Genomic DNA, 23,625 nt, shown 5'->3' with positions numbered 1-23,625 from the left:
AAGTTCTTCTTTCCAGCAATGAGTGCTCTCTACATTGCATGGCCCGGATTTGCCCTCTGCCCAGAGCAAAAGTAAAGCAAACAAGGAAAACTTCAGATCAGCACTGGAAAGAGTCTCTGAAAACAGAAGACAACAATGGAAGGTCTGTGAAATTTATGATAGGGTGAGACCTCTTCCCCAGAAATCTCAAGATCACTTGACCCACATCTTCTCCGACAAGGCTATAAAAATGCTGGGTTTGACTTCAGTTGTGGAAAGAGGGAGTTTTTCACTGAAAACTCTATGTAAGTAACTAGAGTGGGACCACCACCACACCCAGCCACAGGCCACTGGACAACAGATAACAACTGAAAAATCATTCCTGCTTTTTTTTTCGAAGAGTGTGCTGTGGCAGCAAAAGAGAGCCAGGATGTCTGAAGTAGCACAAAACTGATGAATTAACTTTGCTGGGTGAATGCTCTTTATTTTGTGCTGAATCTGACTGGCAGGCACGGTTCATTTGGGTAGAATGTGTAGAGAGCACACTTTTATGAGGCCAGCTATAAAGTAAGACTATAAAAGCCTTCAAGATAGCAAGCTAGCTGGTGTTCTATAAATTAGGGAGATCGATCAATACTGCCAGTCCAAAACCACTTGAAAATAAGATTGGGTTTCGTTTGAACTGTGGTTAAAGACCTATCTCACGTATCGCTCACTCATGCTTTTGTCTGTGTACAGCCACTACTCTACTTCTTTCATCACAGTTTCGATGAAAGACGGGGTGGAGAACTCTTCCTGGTCATGACACTGGTTTTAGCAAAATTTCCCAAGCAGAGTTGTTTGGAAATTTTACTTTGAAAAGATGTAGCGCTGCCCTTCCTCCTCTCAGTTTATCACTTTAAGGGGGAGGGGGGGGGAGGAAATTAGAGTAAAAATGTCCCAAGTGGTTTCCCAATTAAAATGCAGAAGAAACCATGAAGTAAATTGCAAGGTCAGCAGCCAAGTACCACCACTGTAAGACTCTGTTCCCTTTTTGAAAAGCTGCATCAAAGTAATTTCCCCTTTTTCCTTTGACAATGAAGAGCATACACAGACAGATGAAACCCAGAAATGATGTAACAACAGAAATCGTTCCAGGAGCTGCACATACAGCCCACAATTATATGGTTAAAGCATTTGCAACTCCATGTGGACTTACAAACAGGTATGTGGTGAGTTTATCCTGCTTTCAATGCCTTTGCACCTTAACAGAAACGCAGTAACCCCAGCTTTGCTCTTTTTAGTAAGGCCCCTGCCTCCCAGCCCAGAAACAGCCAGGCGCTATCTTGGTCTTAAGCAATGTCAGGAACTCCAAGCAAAGAGAGCTTCAAGGTCGTTATGACGACAGGGAAAAGGACTAGTTCTGGGCTGATCCCCAGGCTCTGTCATAAGACAGAAATCTCTGGAATGAGCTGAGCTGGCTGTTGTCTGTAGGAGGCAGAGAGTAGAAAAGCCAGAGTTACAGCTAACTTGAACAAATTCAATGATAAATATTAGAAGACAACATTCATAATTACTCATGAGGACGACAGCCCTGCAGCTCTCTATTTTTCCAAAGTGCTCAGCCCCTACTGACACCCAACCCTTCAGTCAAAACTCAGATGTCAGAAAATTTGAGGTAGATTTCCAGAAGAGCCAGAGCACGGTTTTCCCTCCCTCAGGGGGTGAATCTAGGTATAGACAGAAGAGGCTTAATACCAGAGGTTTTCTCCATAATGGATAAAGTAGAAGGAACAACATCTGGGCAGCTTAAGGCCACAGACTACACTCATCAACAGAGGGGTGCACTCCCCTCACAGAAAGAGGCAGAACAGAAGCAGTGCCTGGAGAGGTACCAGGTTCAAAGTACATATCAGCAGTGAAACTACTGGATCCTAAAAGGAGATGATGCACTAAAATGCATTTCACAGCCTAATGGAGAAGGAGGTTAATACTGGTCTCAGTGTTTGTTCAGGACAAGCCATTAGCAAATCCTTGAATGACCTGGATAGAAAATACTTCTTCCTTTCATTCCACAAACCCAAGGCTCTTCTCTAAATGCATCCACCTTAGCCTGGCTATGCAAGGCCTATGTAAAATACTACTACTGCTCCCCACCGGCAGACGTGCTCTATTGCAGGTGCTGTGGAAGGGTACCAGAAAGACGGGGAGCACCCACTCACCCTATTACCGCGGAGACCGCCGGACTCAATGCACCAGTCTTGAGCTCTCGCACATTCACCACCTGAGGAACGTTCTTCAGAGTTGATTCAGTCAAGGAGGTGCTTACAGCTTTAAGGAAAAAAAAAAACCTGTTGAAGATGATCTCCATATTATGCATTTTATTCGATATGGTGTCTATAAGTAACTCCAGAAGAAATCCATGCATGTTTCTAGAAGGTACATGGTTCATCTGGCCCAAAATTTGATACCTCAGCCTTAAAAAGGACTCCAAAGAAGCATACAGCTTTCTATGGAGCCAGCATGTTTTTCCTTGCCAGTGGACCAATCCAATTACTCTTACAAACTTTCCTTCACCTACATCGTAACATCTTAGGCAAAGAGAATTGACCTGCCTAGTTACACCCCAGCCTCTGCCAGGATTCACGTCAGCAGTCCGCTTTCTACGCTCAAGGAGAATAAACTAATCCAATTCCTCCACCAGTGACTGAATTTTGTTTCTTTTCTGCACTGACTCTGCAACAGTGGGGAAGCACAGAGAAACGGCTAAAACCAAACAAGAAAAGCTTAAACTGGGGATGCCCTGTCCTGTCCACTCAAAACCTTACAAACAGATCTACGGCTTAACAGTTCACCTTTAAACTTTTCAATATGAAAATGGTTTTACAGTTTAGATCTCTAATTGCATAGCTAATAATGAAGAGTTATTGATACAGGCCAGTGACATCCTTTCTCAGCTCTCCAACCGTTTCTTGCACACAGATCAATTACCATGCCACAAGTCATGGACAATTCTGCCACTGCACAGATGAAGAGGGTCATAAAGAAACCCGAGGTGGGAGCTTCTACAGCATTTTGTACTAGTAGGTTACAGGAAGAAAGACCACCAAGAAACAATAGGTAGCTCAGAGGTGCAACAAACAGATCTAGATCACATTTTGGTTGATAATCTCCTCTGAGAGCACAAAATCCCTGTGAAAGCCACATCCAACTGCTCAGAAGTCACTTGGGCAATTAGCTATCCTGTTACCTGGGGACTGGTTAGCCATCTGCCTCCGCAGAGCTGCGGCAGCAGCTGCTTGTGGTGCTGGAACAGTGACAGTGGGAGCAGGGGCCCCGTGTTTCACAGTCTTTGTCGCAAGCATTGTACTGTCCGCCCCTTGCGGTATGATTCTGTTTGAGGACGTAGGCACTAAAAAACAAATGAACAAAAACATTACAGCTCGCTGTGTCTCTACAAACGAGGGCGACTTGAAAGCGTTTGCTGAACTACAGCTCCAAGTACACAGCTTCCTTCTGACAAGACTGATGTGCAGGCCTTTTAAACAATCAACACAATCTGTCCCTGGCAGTGTCTGTATATCCCAATGAATTTAGCAAGTAAGTCTTAATAGCTGTCATTTCAATGCATTAGATGACTTTCAGTTTGCTGCTACAGACACTTCTGCTGACGCCTTGTTTTTCTCTCCGGCTAGAGAGATTAAAGAAACCTCTCACACAGTGAAAACCGAGCGCATGCAAATATAGTTCTTAGTGTGACTCACTGGGCTCAGAACTCCTAACCTCAGCCACACCAACCAAATGCAGGAGTACTTCATACTGCTGCTCTGTGGGCATTATTTGGAGAAATAATGGCATACACTTACAACAAATTACGAAGACAGTACTACCTATGGTCGGTACTGTCTGAAAGAACCAGGCTATCAGAAAAACACAGTCAAGGAGTCAAGGTACTTTAGCACTTTTAGCTCAAGGTTACAATGCCACCTTGCAAACTGCTTCTGGAAACTTGGCAACGGAAATCTGCATGCTGTAATCTCCTTTCTCCAGGACCTGAAGCACTGGCAATAGGCACAGTGGTTAAAGACACCGAGATCATATGCAGAATAGGAGAGAGACTGCAAAACCAACTCACGCAAAGTAGCCATGGAGAGGTGCTGTTTCCCAAAGGATGGAGACTGAGCCATCAAACCAGGCTGGACAGAGGGAGTTCGGACCACAGGAGCGTGACGAAGGACTTGGACTGGAGCAGCCTCTTCTTCCTGGTCCACTGCCTGTGAATCATCATTCTCCAGCGACTGGGAAACTGAGGATGTTGAACTGACTTCATCCAAATCTTCATAATATCTTGTGGACAGGAAGGCAGAGCGGGACAAGGTTGCTGTAATATCAGAAACAAAATCATGTTTGTGTAGTAAGTTGAGGGAACCATCCAGCCTGACACCCAATAAAGAGACACCCTGGTTTAGGACACTCTTGTACTGGCTTGTTTTAATCCTGCATTGATAGGATTTGAATTCACAACTGCCACAGAAGGCAGCCTTCAACAAGATGGTAACTGAAGGAAATTCTTAGTGACGGCAGATGGGGGAACAGGTAATGAGATGGAGGGATTGAGGAGTGAGAAGCCAAAAGCTAACTGCAGGGCTGATTCCCACAGCAGGTAAGTCACACTCCTGGAAAGCATTTCAGACTTCTGTGGTAACTAAAGGTTTACCTGGAGCTGTAGACCTAACTGGTGGAGTTTTCCTCTTAGCTAGAAAATTCCTCAACTGTGCCTGCTTCACATGGGATAATTTAGCTGGAAAACCAAAAACACTTCAATTAGTTCATGAACTGCAAGTAAAAAATGGTAATTCACAATTATGGTGTGAAAGCCAGGAAGAAGGATAAATTACCAGGTACTTTAGGCAGAGGTTTGGCATGTGATTCCAAGGTAGTTTTCATCAAGGCATTGCGCAGGCTTTCAAGGTCACTGTCAAAACTGAGACAAGGCAGAGCCATGAAAAACCATGATCAGCAGAAAGAAACCAACCAAATCAGAACAAGAAGGGGCCGAAGGAACCTCTAGAACCACTGGCTTATCTGGAAGAACAGTTGGCTCCTTTAGATACTGTGCTATTTAAATATATGTAGCTTAATTATTTTGGAAATTCTAAGAGCCATTCACTTCTTCCCCTGAATTCAGGCAGAAAACCAGCCGTACCTCAGCCTGGAGGCCCTACTATCCCGTTCACTACAAAAAACACAACTCTTACGCGTATCAGAAATTTCCCCTCAAACACTGTGTCAGAACATAAGCCACGAGCTTCGGTATTACCTGGGCACAGTTTAGTATCATTTTTAGGACATCCTGTCCTCCCATACCACATCCATAAAACACCATTCTTTGGAGGATGCACCACTGCCACATTGCTCAGGGGAAGAGAGGAATGTCAACACCACTCAGGAAGTGGTGTTTCACGTACCTTTGAGCACTGCTAAGAGAAGATGGATCACTGGGAACACTCCACTGAGATGTCTGATTATACAGGCGGAGCTGCTGCAGACTGTTCATGAGCTGATTTAGTCTCTTCCTCTGCTGACTGATTATTTCCCGGTTATTAGCCAGGGTGTTAAACAAAGTCTCTCGCTCAGGAACTATCAGACGCCTTAAGACATCAGATCAAGAGACAGGGATAAGGACCACTCTACATACCTGGCAACAAGCAGGCATGCATACACACAGCAGTTTAGTAGTTCTAGCTAATTAAACCCCACAAGGTCAAACACAGTTTGGTCTGAACACCAAAGCAGTTCAGTTTGGCTCAAATGCACATTTCTCCTTTTGATATGCTGCAAGTTTATTCATTTGCCTTGTTTACTTCAAGACGTTTTATTTATTAGAAAGGTTTCATTAGGTACCACCAATGGATGCATTTGGTTTCTACAAAGCTTGACAGGTTCTTCCATAAGCACTTTTTACACTGTACACACACACACAGCAGCAAGCTTGGAACACGTGTGAAGCCAAACAGTCCAAACCCACAGCTCCCATTTGGTGCCTTTGTCAAGCTTTATTTCTAAAGCTCTTTGAAAAAGGTTATACTGTTAAACGGAAAAAGGCTTTTCTGCTGATGAGAGGTTAAAGCCTGATTCGCTGACATGTTCCTTACAGTTGTTCCCTTTTCAGTTACTTACTTCTGCTTTCTCTTCTGTTCCAGGTGCCGATCCCACTCCAAATCCAGAACATCATTCACATCCTGAACAGCAAACTTCACGTACTGGTGCAAGCGTCTGATTTCCTGCCATGCAAAATAAAGTTGGTTTTTAATTCACTTCAGAAACCTCAGTTTCAGCTGAAGAAGGTGACGACCTTTTGAGCTCATTCAGTCCAAGCCATGCAGCACTCTCCCGTATTTCTGCCTGGAAAGTTTTGTTCAGCGTAACAGAACCCAACAGAGTGAAAATCTACTTATCAATCAATGGGGTACCTACAGGGCTTAGATGTTTTGTACCAGCTCTCAACTAGAAATAATACTTTCCATAATGTTTGCAAAACACCGCCAGGTCTTTACAAAAAGGGTTTTATAAGGCATTATACAAAGTAAGTTTTATTTCAAATCTCATTTCCAGAACATGAGTCGTTTGCTCCTATTTTACCACGCTGAAACTCCTAGCAATTATAGGTGATCAAAGCTTCAGAGGCCATTCACATGGCTCTAGGATGCCAGCATTCACAGACTATGATTCATGAAAGCACTCACAAATGCTCATAATTCCCATGTTAAGGCAAGGAATTAACTTGATTTTTATAGGCAGGAAAGGAAAAAAAAAAAAGCACAGGGAAAGGGTAAAGCGACTTATCCACGACCACAAAGTTGCACAACGGGCACAACTAAGCCAGAGGCCTCTGGCTACAAGCCCTGCTCCCTACACAAAACCAACACTCAGTCTCACTACTGTCACCCCTCCAGCCTGTCACGGCACAAACATGTCCTGAACTCTGATCGCGTAAAACAGAAGTGGAAACTGCAGCTGGTGTCAGCTCATCTCAACAGAATGCTGCTCACTTAAATACAGGGATGAAGTAGCCAAGTAACACACCTTGGGAAAAAGAACCCCACACTGCAACTGTGTTCAAGCTAGAGCATGAAATTCTAATGCAGCACACCGAACCTGAAACCAAAGGCAGTACTGCTGTGGGCTGAGTGGTACACACTCAAGCACAGGTTTCCTCTCTCCAGCAGCTGCGAGCATGATATAGCAGCATCTCTCTGGACAGGAAATTGGCTGGACATAGGAGGAGCCTCAGGATCTTTAAAACTTCATTGAACGCTAATACAAAGTTGACTAAATAAGCTTTTCTCACCCAGAAGAATGGGGATGATCTAGACTGAACAAAATTTAAGAGTCAGACTAGAGCTGTCTTTCTTGTACTTTCAGAAAATTGACCTGAAAGCTCTTTCCTTACATCCCAATCCACTTCCACTTGTCTCCCACTGTTATTCTCTTTCCCCATGATCCTCTCTCTACAACAGGGTAACAAATATTTCAAGATTATCACCTCTCTGAAGACACAAGCATAAGCCTGAGGTGTCGCAGAGCCACACTGGACATCACAGGAGGCATACAATTAAGACTGTGAGTCAATCTACAGAATCCAGGTGAAGATTAGAGATCAGACCTAAAAGAAATTACTCCAGGTCAGCTGATTTCTAGCAACTATCTGTGTGAGTGCTCCCCATAACTGCTGCAACAAAGACAACAGCGAATTATGCCTGCTAGTCAAACTTCTTGAGGGGAACTTAGCAGTGGAGAAAAGACCAAGTATCATTTGTAGGGCACATTCACTCTATTTTGCTTAGGGTTAAATAGCCCTCTCATCATCAGGGCTGTAACAAAAGAGTGCTTCATTCCTGGGTTTTTTGTGCCTTTGAAAGCCTCTTTATGTACTGCTGGTTATCTTCCTTTGTGCCCCAGCTTTCAGAATATCATTTAGTTTTATGCTCTGCCATCCATGAAATTAACCACACAATTCCATAAGTCATAATAAATCATCAAATTGTTCCATAAGGCACTTGCCGAAGATAAAAATAATTCCAAGAGCGCTTCTACAAAGCGTTGAAAAGAAATAGTATTCTTTTAACTGAAATCCCTGAGCAAACACTACAGGCTGAGAAGGAACAGGATGCCAAGCGTCACATTCTAAGCTTGGAACAGACTTGGATCTCAGTAGCAGGAGGTCTGAAGCATCACTGCAAATGGCAACAAGGCAGAGGAGCTTTAGGAGAAGATTTTCCACGTCTTACAAATTCAGGAAAAACAAAACTCACTACACTTTTGCCACATTATGTTGAAACAGCAAATACCTAGGGCAGAACAAAAGTGCTGGGCACGTGCACATGCAAGTTCAGTTTTATTTTATTTTAGACTCTAGACTGATCAGAAGTTGGCTGACATGCTTCATACCTGAAGCTGTGCTTCACTCTTGGGATCCAGAGGTTTCTTATAGAGCAGGTGTAAATACCCCAAGGTATGATTCCGTTCATTCTGTTCTCTAGCCTCTTCTACCCCTGCAAATCCTTCCAGCAACGTTGTCTTCAAAATACCAATATCTCCATGAAGTGACTGCAAACAGAAATAGAACAGAAGGGACAAGGTTCAAAGTGACATTTTTTCATTGCCACCTTCAGCACAGGGGTTTCTGCAAACGTGTGCTGGACAGCACAAATGCAAACGTCACCCCCGCATTAAAGCGGCGTAGTCGGACGTTCCATCTGCATCAGCTCAGCTTTGGCAGGTTAAATAGGAACATCAGGTGAGGAACAGTCATTGCTCACCTCTGTTGTCTCTTTGATTTCCAAGAGGAAGGTGTGAAGATCATCTGACTCAGATTGCAACATCTTCATTTCCTCTGGAGTACCCACTTGGAAACAGGCTTTGGAAGTCCTGGCCTTCAGCTCCTCCATCTCCTTTTGAAAATGTGCAATCTACAAAGTGAAGCGGGAGGGAGAAAGCGCAGCCGCTGAAACACAGCAGGGTCTGGAACAAATGCTGCAGCTCTGGGATAATGCTTCTCCTACACCATGAACACCTGTGGCTTTGCAGCCGAAGCAGGAAAACTCTTGTTGAACACCAACAGGAAAGATTCAAGTTTTCCAGCACAGCGACTGAACAGGACACAAACAGCAATTACAAACCAGGCTGATGATCCTGGGAAAAAATTCCATTGCAACTCCTTAACTACAGACAGACACCATCAGAACAGAGGTGAATTGCAAATAAGTGTCTGTGTACACACAGAGGGGTCTTACAGCTTCTAAAATGAAGAAAACTGCTTGAAAAATCTCACCTCCTCTCTGATTCCTGCTATGACAGGGTCTGAATCCTTCCACTGGTGGGTCTGTTTCTCTAAAGCTGTGCTAGGGACTGCTGGTTTGCCCTAGAAAAAAATAACAAAATCAGTATTAGGGATATATCCTCAGCAACAGGGAGCTGCAATATCAAAAAAGAATACCAAAAAAGGCCTGCTGTTGGAAATGCCATTCAGACACCAGGAAAAAAATTGACATAAGAGTAGTTTACTGTGGAACGGGCATGTCTGAAGTAGAACTGCGGACTAGCTGGAGATACACGGCTAAAGCTTCATGAAAGCAAAGGAAATGTGTGTGCTGCTCTGTATTCAAACTGAAAGAGGGGAGGTTTAGATTGGACATCAGGAAGAAATTCTTCCCGCAGAGGGTGGGGAGCACTGGGACAGGTTGCCCAGAGAAGCTGTGGATGCCCCATCCCTGGGAGTGTCCGAGGCCAGGCTGGATGAGGCTTGGAGCAACCTGGTCTGGTGGAAGGTGTCCCTGCCCATGGCAGGGGGTGGGACTGGGTGGGCTTTAAGGTCCCTTCCCACCCAAACCAGTCTCTGATTCTGTGATTAATGCTTTAATATCCAACAAACTTGGTGTTTCTCCTAGTGCAGAGTCAAGGCATCTCTTAACTGCTTATTAGCCAGGAAAGCTGTGAACCCTCATCTCCATAACAACAGGAAGAACTACTTTCTACAACTCTGATCAGGACAGCTTACATCAAACACAGCTCTCAAAAGACTTGACCAGAACACGGTTTGAGTCCCACAGATTTGCTACTATTTTAATGTCAAAAGCTAGCTAATTCTTTGACCTAAGAATAGTAGTTCAGTCTAATGAATTCTAAGCAATTCATGGGCCATGTAAAAACACTCAACCTCCAAAGAAACCACTCAAGTTCCCGTTACCTGAGTAGAGCTTGGCTTTGCTGCCAAAGGGGTGATTTTGGCTGTCTTCTGTACTAAAGAACTTGAAGGTATATTTTGAGCAGGACGTGCCACTGGAATTTAAAAAGAGGAATAGTAATTTATTAACTTACATAAAGCCTGAGAAAACAGGTTGTGATCAGACAGAACCATAATCCCCACTGTCAAATCCAGAAGTAACAGTGGTGTTCCTGCACTGCAGCCCATACACCTTCCATGGTGGGGTTTTACTCCCATCTGACTTCTCAACTGTCACTCTCCAATATCTGGCTGTACCACCTCAAAACCCCCAGACGATCATTTGAGGGATGGAATATGATTCTGCTAACCCTTGAGTGCTATCTAATTTATCTTCTTTGTGACCAGTCTGAATAGGCTGTACCACCTCAAAACCCCCACTCAGACGATCATTTGAGGGATGGAATATGATTCTGCTAACACGTGAGTGCTATCTAATTTATCTGAATAGTCACCCCAGATGCAAGATAAGGCACTGATTTGTGTGACTGCCCAGAAACATTCCTAATCAGATCTGTGTTACAGAGCCCTGAAAACGCCAGAACTTCTGGATGAACTTAAGATGCTGAATATATTTATTTCCTGTATGGCTCTCTGAGGAACAAAAAGCACAAATGGAAAAACGTCTCAGTTCCAGTACTAAGTCCATCACATCATTACCGTGTGCACACCAGGAGGTCTACTGCATCAGTAAAAAGCAGCAGGAAAACCAAGAAAGAAGCCAAATAAAGCTCACTATGTCCTGAAACTTTTAGAACATCGTTTCTATCATTATTATGCCTCAGGTTCCTACCTGCGGCAGGCACGGGGGTTGAAGCCTTCAGTGGTGTGGCAGCAGAGGCTGCGAGGGGTGTGGGCTGGCCCAAAGTGCCTCCAGAATCAGTTTTGGAAGTCGTCGAGAATGAAAATGTTGTGGAAATGTACTGACCACTACTGCTAGTGGGAGAAGAAGTGTCTACAGCAGTGAACCTGCAACAGAAAGCAGAACATCTTTCAGCTCTGAACTGGTTGTGGCTGTTTCCCTCCATCCAAAATGAAGCACTAAGTTCTAATGAATTAGCATCCTCTGGGATCTGCAACAACTCAAGTTCCAGCCACAAAATTACAAGTGCAGCTTCTGGAGATAGTGGGAAGGAGCCATCCCAGACAGGAATTCATCCTTTCTGAGTATGTGGAACCACAAAGACTGCTACCACAGACCAAACCAGCGAGCAAAAGATAAATGCCAGCAAAATCTGCCTGTTTCAAAATGCACCTCATCATTTTGCACCAAAGCACCAGCTACAGCAAACCTGAGCTGCCCCTCAGCGTTGTCCTTGCAGCGAGGCTCAAACAGAAATTCCGCACGAAAAAATGGATTTCCATTCATCTGCAAACTTGGCTCCTCAAGGCAACCAATTTAAATACTCAGCCAATTCACAAGTGTATCATTTGCTTTATACACAAAATATAAAATTCAAAAAGCCCTAAGAGCTACCATCAGATGCTGGTGCAGTAAAGAATTTTCTAATTAAAAAATAATCATTTGAACCATCAGAAATTTCTTACGATGCATTTACATGAAAATTACTCTCTCCAGAAAGCAGCTCCAATTGAACATTGCTCTGTGTTTTAAACCACTCTTTCTAAAATAAGAGAGCAAGTCTCAGGAGCTGCAGGGAAGAGTGGGTGTTCGAAATCTGAGAACATTCATCCCTCAAATCCATTTTGCTTAGTTTCTAATCAATATTAGTTTTCTTTCAGTTAGTAGGAACAAGCTTTGAAGATTTCAGATCCTGTGTTCAGTGACCACACATCCACTTAAGAAAAAAACCAAAAGGTCTGGCACCTTCTCCTGGAGTGGAAAAGAAAGCCATCAGCTATGGATACAGCTTCCTCTCAGCTCTGCAACTTACTCTTTAGGCTGGGGATAAGGAACCTTCTACTAACGGTTTAAGAAACTTGGGTTATCACCACCACACTAAACCAGTCCCAGACATAAGGGATTTCAAATCCCAGTGTTCCCCAAGAGTCTTTAATGTTGATTTGCATCAGAGCAAAGCACGGAATTACTATGTGATGCCTGTGAAGCTAAGACATTAAAAAAAAAAAGATAGGTCTCTGGCAATTTGGCAATTATCAGTCTAATTTTTGGCATTGTCCCTTCTCGAATATTTTGCCCATGAACACAACCTCCGGCATGGGAAGCACTGAGGGTTTTCACGGCCAAGAGGTTACATCTTTGATAAAAAGAGATTTCCTTAGTGCTTTCTTGGGAGCATAAGGAACAACTGTCAGGGCAAAAAGCCAGAAACCATCTTCAGAACTACCATACATTGTCCAGGCCTGGAGCAATTTAACAAGTATCCAGCCATTAACTACTGTATCTATTTACTTCTCACTGAGGTTCACTTTGACTGAAGCAGCTGAAGGGGCAAAAGACGACTTCTGTGCAACAGGTGTGGAGGAGAGTGGTGGCCCAGGTGAGCTGTCTGCAGCTGGTTTAAAGTTCACGGATCCAAACGAAAAGGAGGTGGCAGTAGCTGTAGTGGTGCCTATGGAAGGAGCAGGAGTCACGGATGCCTTGGGAGAAGCAGACGAGAAAGAGAACGTTGCTGCTCCAGTCAGACTGGGAGCCAGGGCTTGCTTGGAGGCATCGGGGGCGGAGGAGTAAGGTGGAAGATCGCTCCCTGTAGTGCCAGGCATCTTCACAGCTGAAGTCAGGAAGGAAAAAGCAGCTGCTCCCCCTGCTGCAGGAGCCTGACTTGAGGTGGGCACAGGAGGAGCAACCCCTGGTCCTGTCTCAGGCTTTAAAGAAGTCGGAGGAGTGGTTGGAGTTGCGGCAGTACTTCCTGCAGAAAGACAAATGGGGAAGGGACTCATTTGGCTGCACCAACTAATGGCAGAAGGGATTGCAAGGCCAAATGCTGTTTGATGGGGACAGTTCAGCGCTCACTGGACAGCGAGGAAGAGATGACAGAGCCAGGCTTTCAGTCCCCAAACCCACTAAGTGATACAGGAACTGCTCAAAGTCCAAGCCACGATCAATACTAGTCTGTCTAGATTAATGTGGTCTGGGATTTCCTGTGAAAAGGCTTCACCTTTCTCCATTGATCTTGATGAGGTTCCTGTCAACTCAAATAAAAGAGGCTGTCGGCACCCAAGTCAGCCAGTGCTGCAGAGAGGCAGGCTGCCAAACAGCAGCATTCTGTTCGGGGAAGGAGAACCAAAATTTGGGCTTAGGGAAGAAAATGGTGGGTTTGCAATTATTATGGCATAACAATGAGCTTACCTGCCTACCCCAGCACAGGAAACTGCTGCTTCACACTGCACATAGCAACACATATATAACTCAGCTATTACTCTCTACCTGCTAACAATTTTCACAGTGCTGCAGAAAGCTACTGTTTAAATAAGCTTTTGCTGCAGTCAAACTCCTTAGTTTGTACCACCACCTCCTGTGGCAAAACATACAGGGGAAAACCACCACCTCTGCAGGACACAGACCATGCTCTGGGTCTGCTCAGTGCTTGATCCTTGTCCCCAGATACAGCCCACAGCCCCTGCCGCAGTTCCAGCCACGCAGCCCAAAGCTGGGCAAAGGGCCTCCTAGAATTGCTTTGGCCCTGTTCCCCAAGGGTTGACTGCACAGTAGAGTCTAAGTGCAGAGTCTGCAAAACACTCGAGATCCCGTATAATGAACGGGACTTGATAATTCCATGCTGATGAGCAAAAACCAGAACAGTTCCGGGAGCACAAAACACCCAAGAACTGTTCACCATTATCATTATAAAGAAAAAAGATAATGTATTTTCTGTGATCACATACATGTGCAACTAGCAAACTTACAGATGCACAATCGTAAGTGTTTCCCTAGCAAGCTGGAGCACTTACCTCCTGATTTTGGAACTCTCTCCCCCACTAAGAGTAACGGCTCTGGGGTCACAATAAGCGATCTGACTCCCGGGTTTTGATTGATCATGTAAAATGGGCAGAGCACACCATCCGTAGAGAGCAGGATCAGGACTGGAACTGGAGGAAGGGTCCTCTCATCACCTGCCAGAAACCGCAAATGTAAGTCCTGCAGCCAAAGTTTGCTGTTCTGTTGCTAGTGGCATCGGCACGTGGATGTGACATGCTTATAACAGTATTTCTTTGTTTCTCCCTTCTTGCTTTCACTTGCATCTTTGCTCCTTTGCTTCACAGTGAATGCTCAATTCTCTTTTTTTCCTTCTTTATTCCTTCCTATTCCTGACTTGATGTTTCTTAAATTCATAGATGAAGGGTTATTTTGACAATCAAGTGTCATCTCCTGAATGACAAAGCCCAATTTCAACCATGGATTCCTGTGCCAAGCTTTTTCATATTTTGAAGCAGTCTTTTTATTTTACCTATACGCTGCTCCCTCCTTCAACCCTCTATGCCTTTTAGCAATCCCCACATTCCACTGGGTGCTGTCACATCATTAATATTCATATGCATAAAGACCGCAGGAGAACTGCTAGATAGGAAGCTTTTTAACTTTAAAGAAAGCCAACATCAAACAAACATCCTGACCATCTGAATCTCTGATATAAAATACTCGTTTTGCACAGACACAGCTTTGAGTCTAGAGTCTGCTTCAGGTCGAGTATTTTCAGCACAGTTAAAAGCCCCAAAGAATTCCCTCTATTTCTAAAAAAATTGTTATAATTTTCTTGTGAAGAAGCAGCTGGGAGGACAGGGCAAGTATAAGAAACTGAAAAAGTCCTTCATTTATATTAAAGATTGTTTGGCAACAGCTAAAAACATCAGTGTGTTATCAACACCATTCTCAACACAAATCTAAAACACAGCCTCATACAAGCTACTGCAGAAAAATTAACTCTATCCCAGCCAAAACCAGCACAAATGGGTCAATTGTGCTTAATTAAACAACAAAAAAACCCACCAACAAAGCTAGGATGCAGGAAAAATCTGCTATAATCACAGTGCTATGTTTGTCAGGCAGTACACTGGATGGCTGTGTTTCTCTACCTAGTGGTTCTTCAGGAAAAGCATGCTAGGGAAGGTCAGTTCCCACGTGGGGATGAGCTCCAGGAGAAACGAGGTTTCTTTGCAGTCCAAACTTGCTGCAAACTGCAAAGCCAATTAACATGTGGCCAAAACTGAGCTGACTGCACTGTGAGAACACAGACAATGTGTTAGCAAAACGTTTCTCCAAAAAACCTTTCTAAAACTCTAAGGCAGCACAACTTGGGTTTAAAAAAAACTGTGCCAACAGATTCCTTAATCCAACAACTGTATAGATTAACAGAGAAAATGCTTCAAATTCAATTTTGCGTTTAAGTACAAAGTTTGACCTCAATTCCCTCCTGTAGGTTTTCATCCAGTTCTCAGCTAATCGGCACCCTCCTGTGCTCTTCAGGAACTCCTGGCTGCAGTACCTTCCACTCTGCCCAAAGGCATCGCTATTTCAATCTGTCTCTGGGTTTCAAGGCAGAGTTTTCAGAATTCACTACGGTACAACACAGTAGCTCAGATGTATCCTCAGCTTCAGCCTCTGACAAGGTGCTTTGAAGAGCCTTCAGGCAGCACAGGAGGTACAGCAATAATACAACTGGCTAGACGTAGAGCACAGCAGGGTTCAGTCAGCACAGGCCCTGCTTTAATGCAGAACTAAAACCTACACATTCACCTCAGTGATCTCTGCTTTTTCTGACTTTGAAACTAATGCGCTTTTCCTTTAGATCGGTGGGAAGGTACTTCATACCAAACAGTTCTACAAAACGACATAAACTACACGAATAAAGAAAATCTCACAGGCAGTCTGAAATCCCCGGTGTTATAGAACAGGACTGCTTTAAACTCACCATTACCCTGGTTCTGCGAAACACATCCTAACTCGGGATGTGTTTGCCACATCTCCTAGTGTAGTATCCCAGCCCGATGAAAACTTTGAGAAGAACTGTATTTAACACTTGGCCATCTGCACCCTTACACAGGAGTAAGCCCACATGTGCTGTGGGCTTGACATACAAAGGCAGGATGTGTGTTGGTCTCCCTTTCAGAACGGTGTTCCAAGAACCCTGAGCACCAGGCTGCCCCTCAAAAACATCTCATGTATGGCTATTATTGAACTATTCCACAAGAAAGACTAACAAGACTTACTGATGGGGATAGGCATGTTGCTGGTGTAGTCTACAGCAACGCCAACAGGCAGAGTGTCATCGCTCTTATCCGTCACGGGAAGTTCTGCTCTGCTGGAGTCCTCCAAAAGCCACGATTCCCAGTTCTGCAAAAAGTAAGATTATTATTTTGATCACTGCTTTCCTGAGATCGGCCTTATTCCGAGCTCTAGTCTACTACAGTTGAAAGAAATACTGAAAAAAAGTTGGAGACCTTCTACTTAAATTTGACAGATTAACAAATGTCAGAAGTATGAGGGTCCTTTACAGATATGTGACTTCTCACACACCACTGCACGTCACAGCTAAGGTCAGACAGTTTTAATGCTTAACTTCAACTGATGACCTCACATGTATCACTACTACAGTGAGTTTGACTGAATTTTGAGAGTGCCAATTGAATCATGAAAAACAGACTTCTGGGACTTGGTTCACAACATATTGTGTTTTTGTTTATTCTCTCTTCTGTGTCACTCAGATCTCTGGTTCATCTAAGAATTATGTTTGCCTTAAGGTTCTGTAGAACTCAGACGTAAAAAGAAAGGGTTCTTGTTTGGTTTTGGGGTGGTTTTTAAAAATACATATATCTCACTGTATTCCAGGTCTTGACATGGGATATACTTGCTTAGATTTTTGAGAAAGAGGAGGTATATATGCACAAATGCAACAGGAAAAAAGTATTACCTGATCCCCTTGCCTGGCAAGAATGCTGACTTCTGTGGAAGCTGCCGAAGCTGCCAGAACTAGATCCCTGTAAGCACAGGCGCAATTAGGTTAAAATTCACATGACAATTCACAGCAAGATCCCCAGCTCCACAATTCCTTACCATCTACACAAATTCATAACCAGGAATACAGTTACAACATGAAACTGACTTTTCCTCCCAAGATGAGGGAAACGCCATTTACTTTTCTCCTTAATTTCCTTACATGCTTTTTTCTTGAAAACTAGTCACCAGGGGCTGAAACCCTCTGCCAACCAATGACTTGACAGGCACCATATCATCATAAACAATGATGGCTCCCGGTCACGTAGTTGAAAAGTCAGGAGCAGCTTTTTCACACAGATACACAATTAAGCAAGACAAAAGGTCATACTTTACCCCACTATGACTTACAATCTCAAGGGCTGTTGTTATGACAGGTTTTAAACAATAATACATATTCTCACCAGACAAATGAGTGTGCTGGCATGGAGATAAATAAAGCATGCAGGAGAAACTAAAGGTACTTCCCCAAAGCATTTTCAAAATACCAATTTAATTTGTGTCATACTCAGGTATTACATAGTTCACAGAAGGGAGGAACACAACACGCTGCGACGTGCTGACCACTCAGACAGGCGTAACGAGGGAAATACTTTGCCATGATTCCTGTCACTCACCATTCCTCAACATAGTTGAGGAAGTAGTGATGCTGTCTCTCCGTGCAGCTCCCATAGCAAGGCTCCATGAAGTTCACAAACTTCTCTGGTCGCTTCTCTTCCTTTTTCTGTAAGGCCAACATTGCTAACTTACCTCCCAGTACAGAAATCAAGTAATCTCCCATAAATATGACTGCATTAGGGTACACCAATAATGGCCACATACCTCAAGGGAGAACAGGCTTCATGAGACCACTTGAAAAACAAGGAACAAAGCAAACAAACCAAAACCCTCCTCCAAAAGATAAAGGGACAATAAAGAGGTTACCAGGGAGTTTAGAACTCGCAGCACCCCGAGCAATGAATAACTTGATACTAAATAAGAGCCTATCATTAGATCTAAGAATCTCCCTAACCTAAACCAAAAAAATACATCAGGACTCTACATCAGGTACGGTTTTCTTCCCAAATGTTTACTTCAGCGGCTAAAAGTCTTCATGTCATGATTCGATCTCGTGTCATGATTTGGTCTCAGCAGAGAACAGGTTACTAATTCGTTTTCAGGTGGACACTACTGCCTTCACTTAATCCCCCCCAACCCAAACCCATGTACCGCAGCAGCACCACACTCAAATTCTACATGGTGTCAATGTGAGTAACAAAAGCAATTTGCCATTGTAATAAACAAGCCAAGAACAAGCAACCAACATTTCTGTAGTTGTGACTTGCTGGCACTTACTGGCAATATGGCTATGACCACTTCTGGAGGCGTTTCCAGTGTCCCATCAGCCGCTGCGTACACAATAGTGAAGACGTACGTGCCAATCCACAGCACATCCAAAACTGAAAGAGAAGGAAACAAATACCTCAGCCTGAAACGCTTCAGAATGATACTCCTTGTGTATTAACTGTGCACAGCACACAACAGTAAAGTGACACACAAATAAACAGAGAGTCACCAACTTCTAAACTACCAGGATAAAGAATCTCAATCTGTCTGCAAAACATCCACCTTATTAGGGGGGAAACTATTTGATCAGAGGAATTTTAAACACAAACCAAAAGGACTTCTTTGATACTGTCAAGCAATGCCAGTGTTTCCAAATATGGATGATGTTTTGGCATATCCACATGAAGTGTTGCTGCTTATCTAAACTTACTGCTTTGACATGTTATTGAAGACTCAAAATGATGAGATGAAACTCGCATGAAATACAACAATGGGATTTATATCCTGAAATCTTCATGCTAAAGGGAAATTTAGTTGTGCCAGTGCTGTCTATCACATCAGTAAGCCAAAAATAGCTTTCAAATTCATACACAAAATATTCTAGAAATAGACAAGGACTTTCTGGCCAACTGGTAATTTTTCTGTGCAACCCAGAGGTAAAGCATGTAACTCTTTTTGCCAAATAATTGGGGGGGGCAGGGGGAGGGGATGCAGGGACCATAAATCACACTCTAATTGTAGCAGCTGTAGACTACACGGGTTACATAACTAAAGACAACATGAGGAGGAATGAGCAAAAAATATTTTAAATGAATAAACAAGTTAAAAAGATGTACCTTTAACAGGATTGTCAGAGTCATAAAAAGGAGGACAAGGGATTACTTTCTTCTCCTGCAGATTCTGCAAATAAAACCACCCTTAAGTACAAGGAAAAAGACACCAAACAAAGCCAATGGCAGCTTTTGCAGAAAGCCCAGGAGCTGTTTAGAGCAATTCACCCACTCTAACACTTATGTGCCTCTCTGAAATCACAACACTCGAGCAGCAGGTGCCAACCTTAAACTAAACCCAGCATTGGTCTAAGACACTTTACTATTGCTGAAGCACTCGGGCAGCTTCCCACGGCTCAGAGGGCTGGAGCACCTCTCCCGTGATGAAAGGCTGCGAGAATTGGGATTGTTCAGCCTGGAGAAGAGGAGGCTCAGAGGAGACCTTATTGCAGCCTTCCAGTGCCTGAAGGGGCTACAAGGAAGCTGGGGGGGACTTTTTACAAGGGCCTGTAGTGACAGGACAAGGGGTAAGGGGGTTAAATTGAAAGCTGGGAGGTTTAGATTAGATATCAGGAAGAAATTCTTCCTGCAGAGGGTGGGGAGCACTGGGACAGGTTGCCCAGAGAAGCTGCGGATGCCCCATCCCTGGGAGTGTGTCCAAGGCCAGGCTGGATGAGGCTTGGAGCAACCTGGTCTGGTGCAAGGTGTCCCTGCCCATGGCAGGGGGGGTGGAACTAGATGATCTTTAAGGTCCCTTCCAGCCCAAACCATTCTATGATTCTATGACTCTCACATGCCACCTGACCAAACTCTGTAGCTTGCAATGCAAAGAACACAAAGCACATTGCAAACCAGCAAGCAGATGCAAGGCCTTATTAGCAAATACACTTACAGGCAGATATTGCACCACAGTGCCATTTTGCCTCCCTACAGCCAGCTGTTTTCCCTTCGGGCTCCAACACACTAAATGAAAAAGAGAATTTCATTAGCACTAAGGACCTGGAGACTTACAAGGTCCCACAAAAAGGCCAATAATTAAAAGTGCAATTTTTTTCCCCAGGAAAAAAAAAGCGTGAACGTGAATTAAACAAATAGAAGTCATCCAGTCACAGAGAAAGCAAGACTGCACAGATCAAAACCCAACAGATGATGACTTTTATTTCCATGCTTCCCTGGAAACAAGTCAAGCCTGAGACAGCACAAACCACACATGGGCACATTCGATTAATTCACAAGATGCAGCCCCTCCAATCAACAGGGAAGGAGCAGTTACACTGCAACACATTTCTCAGGGAATTTAAATCCTTCCCTTTTGTGAAGCATTTCTTTTAAGTAACATACTCCCGAGACAAACAGCCTGTCTCTTTACACCTATCAATCCACCTCTACCCTTCAGTGTCGTACGTTCTGTAGGCTATCGGGGGCTGCCACTCACCAGATGTAACAGCTACAGAGGAAGGCAGCGTGGCATACACTTTCACAGAGTCCGTGACCTGCAGGACAGAGATGCTGCCATCGGACAGACAGACGGCCACCATGGTGGGACTAGCAGGGTTCCACTTCAGGTCATTGACCACTGCACTTCCTGAGTCCTTGGCCAGTTTGTGATAAGCAAATGCACGTTTCTGCTGCTTTGCCTTTGAGGAAAGATAAATACGTGAGACAGTCGAAGCTGAGCACAAAACTGAGTTCTCCCAAAGTCTTAACGCAAAGCGGTTTTGACCTTCCTATAAATAATGACTGACAAAAAGCAGCAGCAAATGTTGAGTTTACTGACTACATAGTTTACAAGGCACCTCCCACAGAAAACCACAAAATCCCACCCAAAGTGTGCCACTCCTACTGCTGTAACTTGAAAAAAACCAACCAATTAAAAAACCCCACTTTGCATATGCTTTACCTGATTTAAGAATGTGCGGACATCAAAAAAGCCAATGAAGGAACCGATCTCACTGGACATCATACAGACGGACAGCGTCAGATTATCACAGCTTAGAGCCAGGTGCTGCACAGGAAACTTCATGGGAACTAAGGTACTCTGAACATTCTCCACTTCAAACACAAAAGGAAAGGAAGATAGAATGAAGGGCACAAATTGAAACACCAAGAACTGTTCTTGGAAAACAATACCATCAGAATGAGTTTATGCAAAAATCCCCAGTCCTATTAACAGCAGCTGTCAAAGCTAACACGTGGAAAAATGGAGTGACAGCAAAGCCCTTCATCACTAGCAATACAGTCTCAAGAAAAGAAAGAAAACTCCACTTTCCTTCCTCCGTAACCTGGAAGAAATATAAGTTGAAGATGTGGGGGTTTTCGTATGTATGCACATGAATACCCTGGGTGGTGCAGTTACTAAGGGCAACAGGAGAACACAACCCATTATTTTGCACTTGGGTGTAGGAACAGCGATTGCTTTCTCCCTTGCAGGACAGTTGTTCAGTCAGAGCGGATAACTCCATACGAGAACTGTTGTCCCTCCACTAACACACATCCCTGATGCACACACAGGTTCACAGCTCAGAGACTGGCTACCAAGGCTGTGTGGCTGCAAGGAACGGGGCACAGTCTCAGTTTGGGAAAGTCAACCTCACTGTATGGCACTGAGTACAGGTGACCAAACCTGAAGGACGCTTGAACAGGAGCCAGCACAGAGCATCCTGGTGACACGTTCCCAACAACTGTACTGCATTTCAGCCAAAGGTACAGCAAACACTGTTCCTGCCTTCTCACACAAGAAAAGGTGGTAATTTCAAACACACAAAAGAGCATGGCAGGGACTGTATCAAAAGCTAAGAGCTCCATATCATAAAAACCCATATAAAGCCATCTCTGCAAAGATCGTGAGATGTGCGCGTGCCTTACCAATTTTATTGGGATCTTCCCCCAGTTGGTTTTGCATGAGAAGATTTCTAGTGTGAAAGATCTGTAAGCTGGTTCCTCCACCAGCAAAGACAAGCCCGTATTTGTTAGACACTGCAAGGAGACTGGAGCGCTCTTTGGGAAGATCATCCGGAGCATCAAAGATGCGGACCTTCTTCAGTGCTCTGAACTGAAAATCCTGTTGTAAGAGAGTTGAGAAGTAGCTGTACACATGCTGACAAAGAGGAATAGTTTACTTCAGTCCCTCTAAGACAGTAAGTTGAAAATTCTCCACAAGAGCTGCAAAACACCTGCCAAGGCAGAGTCCACACCCACACTGTCACTGGCATTCCCATCACATTTTATGTTTCATCTAAGAAAGACTGAGATCACACTGCATTTTTTCCACTGGCTGAATCTCTTTCCTACCCAGTGCCTACATTCATAAAACCTGTAGCAGTTGAATCTGTCCAGGACACCTAACCTTCCCAGAAACATGCCAGAACTAGCCAATGGATACAGAGGAAAAAAAAAAAAGAAGAGAACAAAGCAGAGATACAACACCATTGAACAAAGCTTGTTGCCACGAAGCTACAAGCACACATCTGCTTAGATGCATCTTTGTTTGCTGCTGTAATTTATGACACGCAGAACAGTAGTTATTCCTTCCACCCACCCCCAGTAATTACTTTGTATAATCAGACTTAGTTTTTTGAAATTAACTTATCTCATAATTTACACTGTCCTTTATAAAGGAGAAGGAGAAAAGCAGAGTGAGAGACTCAGTTAAAACCAAACTGAATTAAGAAGCTGCACTATTACCACACAAAACCTGAGGTTCCCCAAGGTGCCAGGTGCTGAACGGAGCCCTGGATCTAATGACAATAACTTAAATCAAGCACCTGAGTTTCATTTCCAAATTACTGCCAAAACGCTGAGTAAGTACATTCCTGCAACGTGAGGAAGCTGCAGGAACCAGAAACTTCTGCAAAACAAACAGTTCAAGCCCCTTGTTTTCTAAGGTGCCTGAGCAGAAAGAGGCTGAACAAAGACACATTTGGGCTTCAGGACTCCATCCTCCCAAGTCCCTGCTTATACAGCCTCACAGCAACACTCCAGGAGACACAGCAATGGGCTAGGCTGGCACAACACAGCAAGAGGCCAGCTTACACTGATCCATAACGGACAACCACACATGCTTTTCCCCAAGGCAGGAGATTCCCAGCACAAGGCATCCTGGCAGGAGGACTTAAAAACACATCACTTCTCTCCCAAAATAAAGTTCCTCCAAATCCCACATTCTGCCTCTCCTCCCCCAGGCGTTACCCAGACCTCTCTCCATCGCAGGCCATGCCAGCCCCCCCTCTCCCACTCCACAGGCTCACACCAGACTGCCGAAAAGTCCTGAAGTGCTTCACAAACCCTGCGAGGATGCCTCAGAAGGCCCCTGCCAACACCTGAGCCAAGATCACCACCCCCACCGGCCTGGCAGCCCCACGGCCCAAGCCAAG

At 44.2% G+C, this 23,625-nt stretch overlaps 1 protein-coding gene across 1 annotated transcript in view; it reads right to left on the bottom strand.

Moving 5' to 3' along the window:
- The window catches only part of NUP214 (nucleoporin 214kDa), a gene marked incomplete at its 5' end in the record, with an annotated part of 39,569 nt that extends 17,256 nt beyond the window's left edge, over positions 1-22,313 (bottom strand). The window contains 23 exons of the mRNA XM_010159295.1: positions 2,181-2,289; positions 3,209-3,370; positions 4,094-4,339; positions 4,676-4,759; positions 4,857-4,942; positions 5,427-5,609; positions 6,139-6,242; positions 8,410-8,568; positions 8,781-8,930; positions 9,293-9,382; positions 10,208-10,299; positions 11,037-11,212; positions 12,618-13,074; positions 14,117-14,278; positions 16,373-16,496; positions 17,074-17,140; positions 17,774-17,880; positions 18,492-18,595; positions 19,319-19,382; positions 20,145-20,215; positions 20,688-20,889; positions 21,153-21,304; positions 22,118-22,313. Coding sequence (XP_010157597.1) covers positions 2,181-2,289; positions 3,209-3,370; positions 4,094-4,339; positions 4,676-4,759; positions 4,857-4,942; positions 5,427-5,609; positions 6,139-6,242; positions 8,410-8,568; positions 8,781-8,930; positions 9,293-9,382; positions 10,208-10,299; positions 11,037-11,212; positions 12,618-13,074; positions 14,117-14,278; positions 16,373-16,496; positions 17,074-17,140; positions 17,774-17,880; positions 18,492-18,595; positions 19,319-19,382; positions 20,145-20,215; positions 20,688-20,889; positions 21,153-21,304; positions 22,118-22,313 — 3,347 coding nt within the window. The remainder of the gene's footprint in view (positions 1-2,180; positions 2,290-3,208; positions 3,371-4,093; positions 4,340-4,675; positions 4,760-4,856; positions 4,943-5,426; positions 5,610-6,138; positions 6,243-8,409; positions 8,569-8,780; positions 8,931-9,292; positions 9,383-10,207; positions 10,300-11,036; positions 11,213-12,617; positions 13,075-14,116; positions 14,279-16,372; positions 16,497-17,073; positions 17,141-17,773; positions 17,881-18,491; positions 18,596-19,318; positions 19,383-20,144; positions 20,216-20,687; positions 20,890-21,152; positions 21,305-22,117) is intronic.
- Positions 22,314-23,625: the final 1,312 nt, after the last annotated feature.

The sequence above is a fragment of the Eurypyga helias genome, unplaced genomic scaffold, assembly GCF_000690775.1.
Source record: "Eurypyga helias isolate BGI_N326 unplaced genomic scaffold, ASM69077v1 scaffold15949, whole genome shotgun sequence".
NCBI classification, from domain to species: domain Eukaryota; kingdom Metazoa; phylum Chordata; class Aves; order Eurypygiformes; family Eurypygidae; genus Eurypyga; species Eurypyga helias.
The sequence above is the reverse complement of the archived record's forward strand: the minus strand, read 5'-3'. Positions and strand labels throughout refer to the sequence as shown.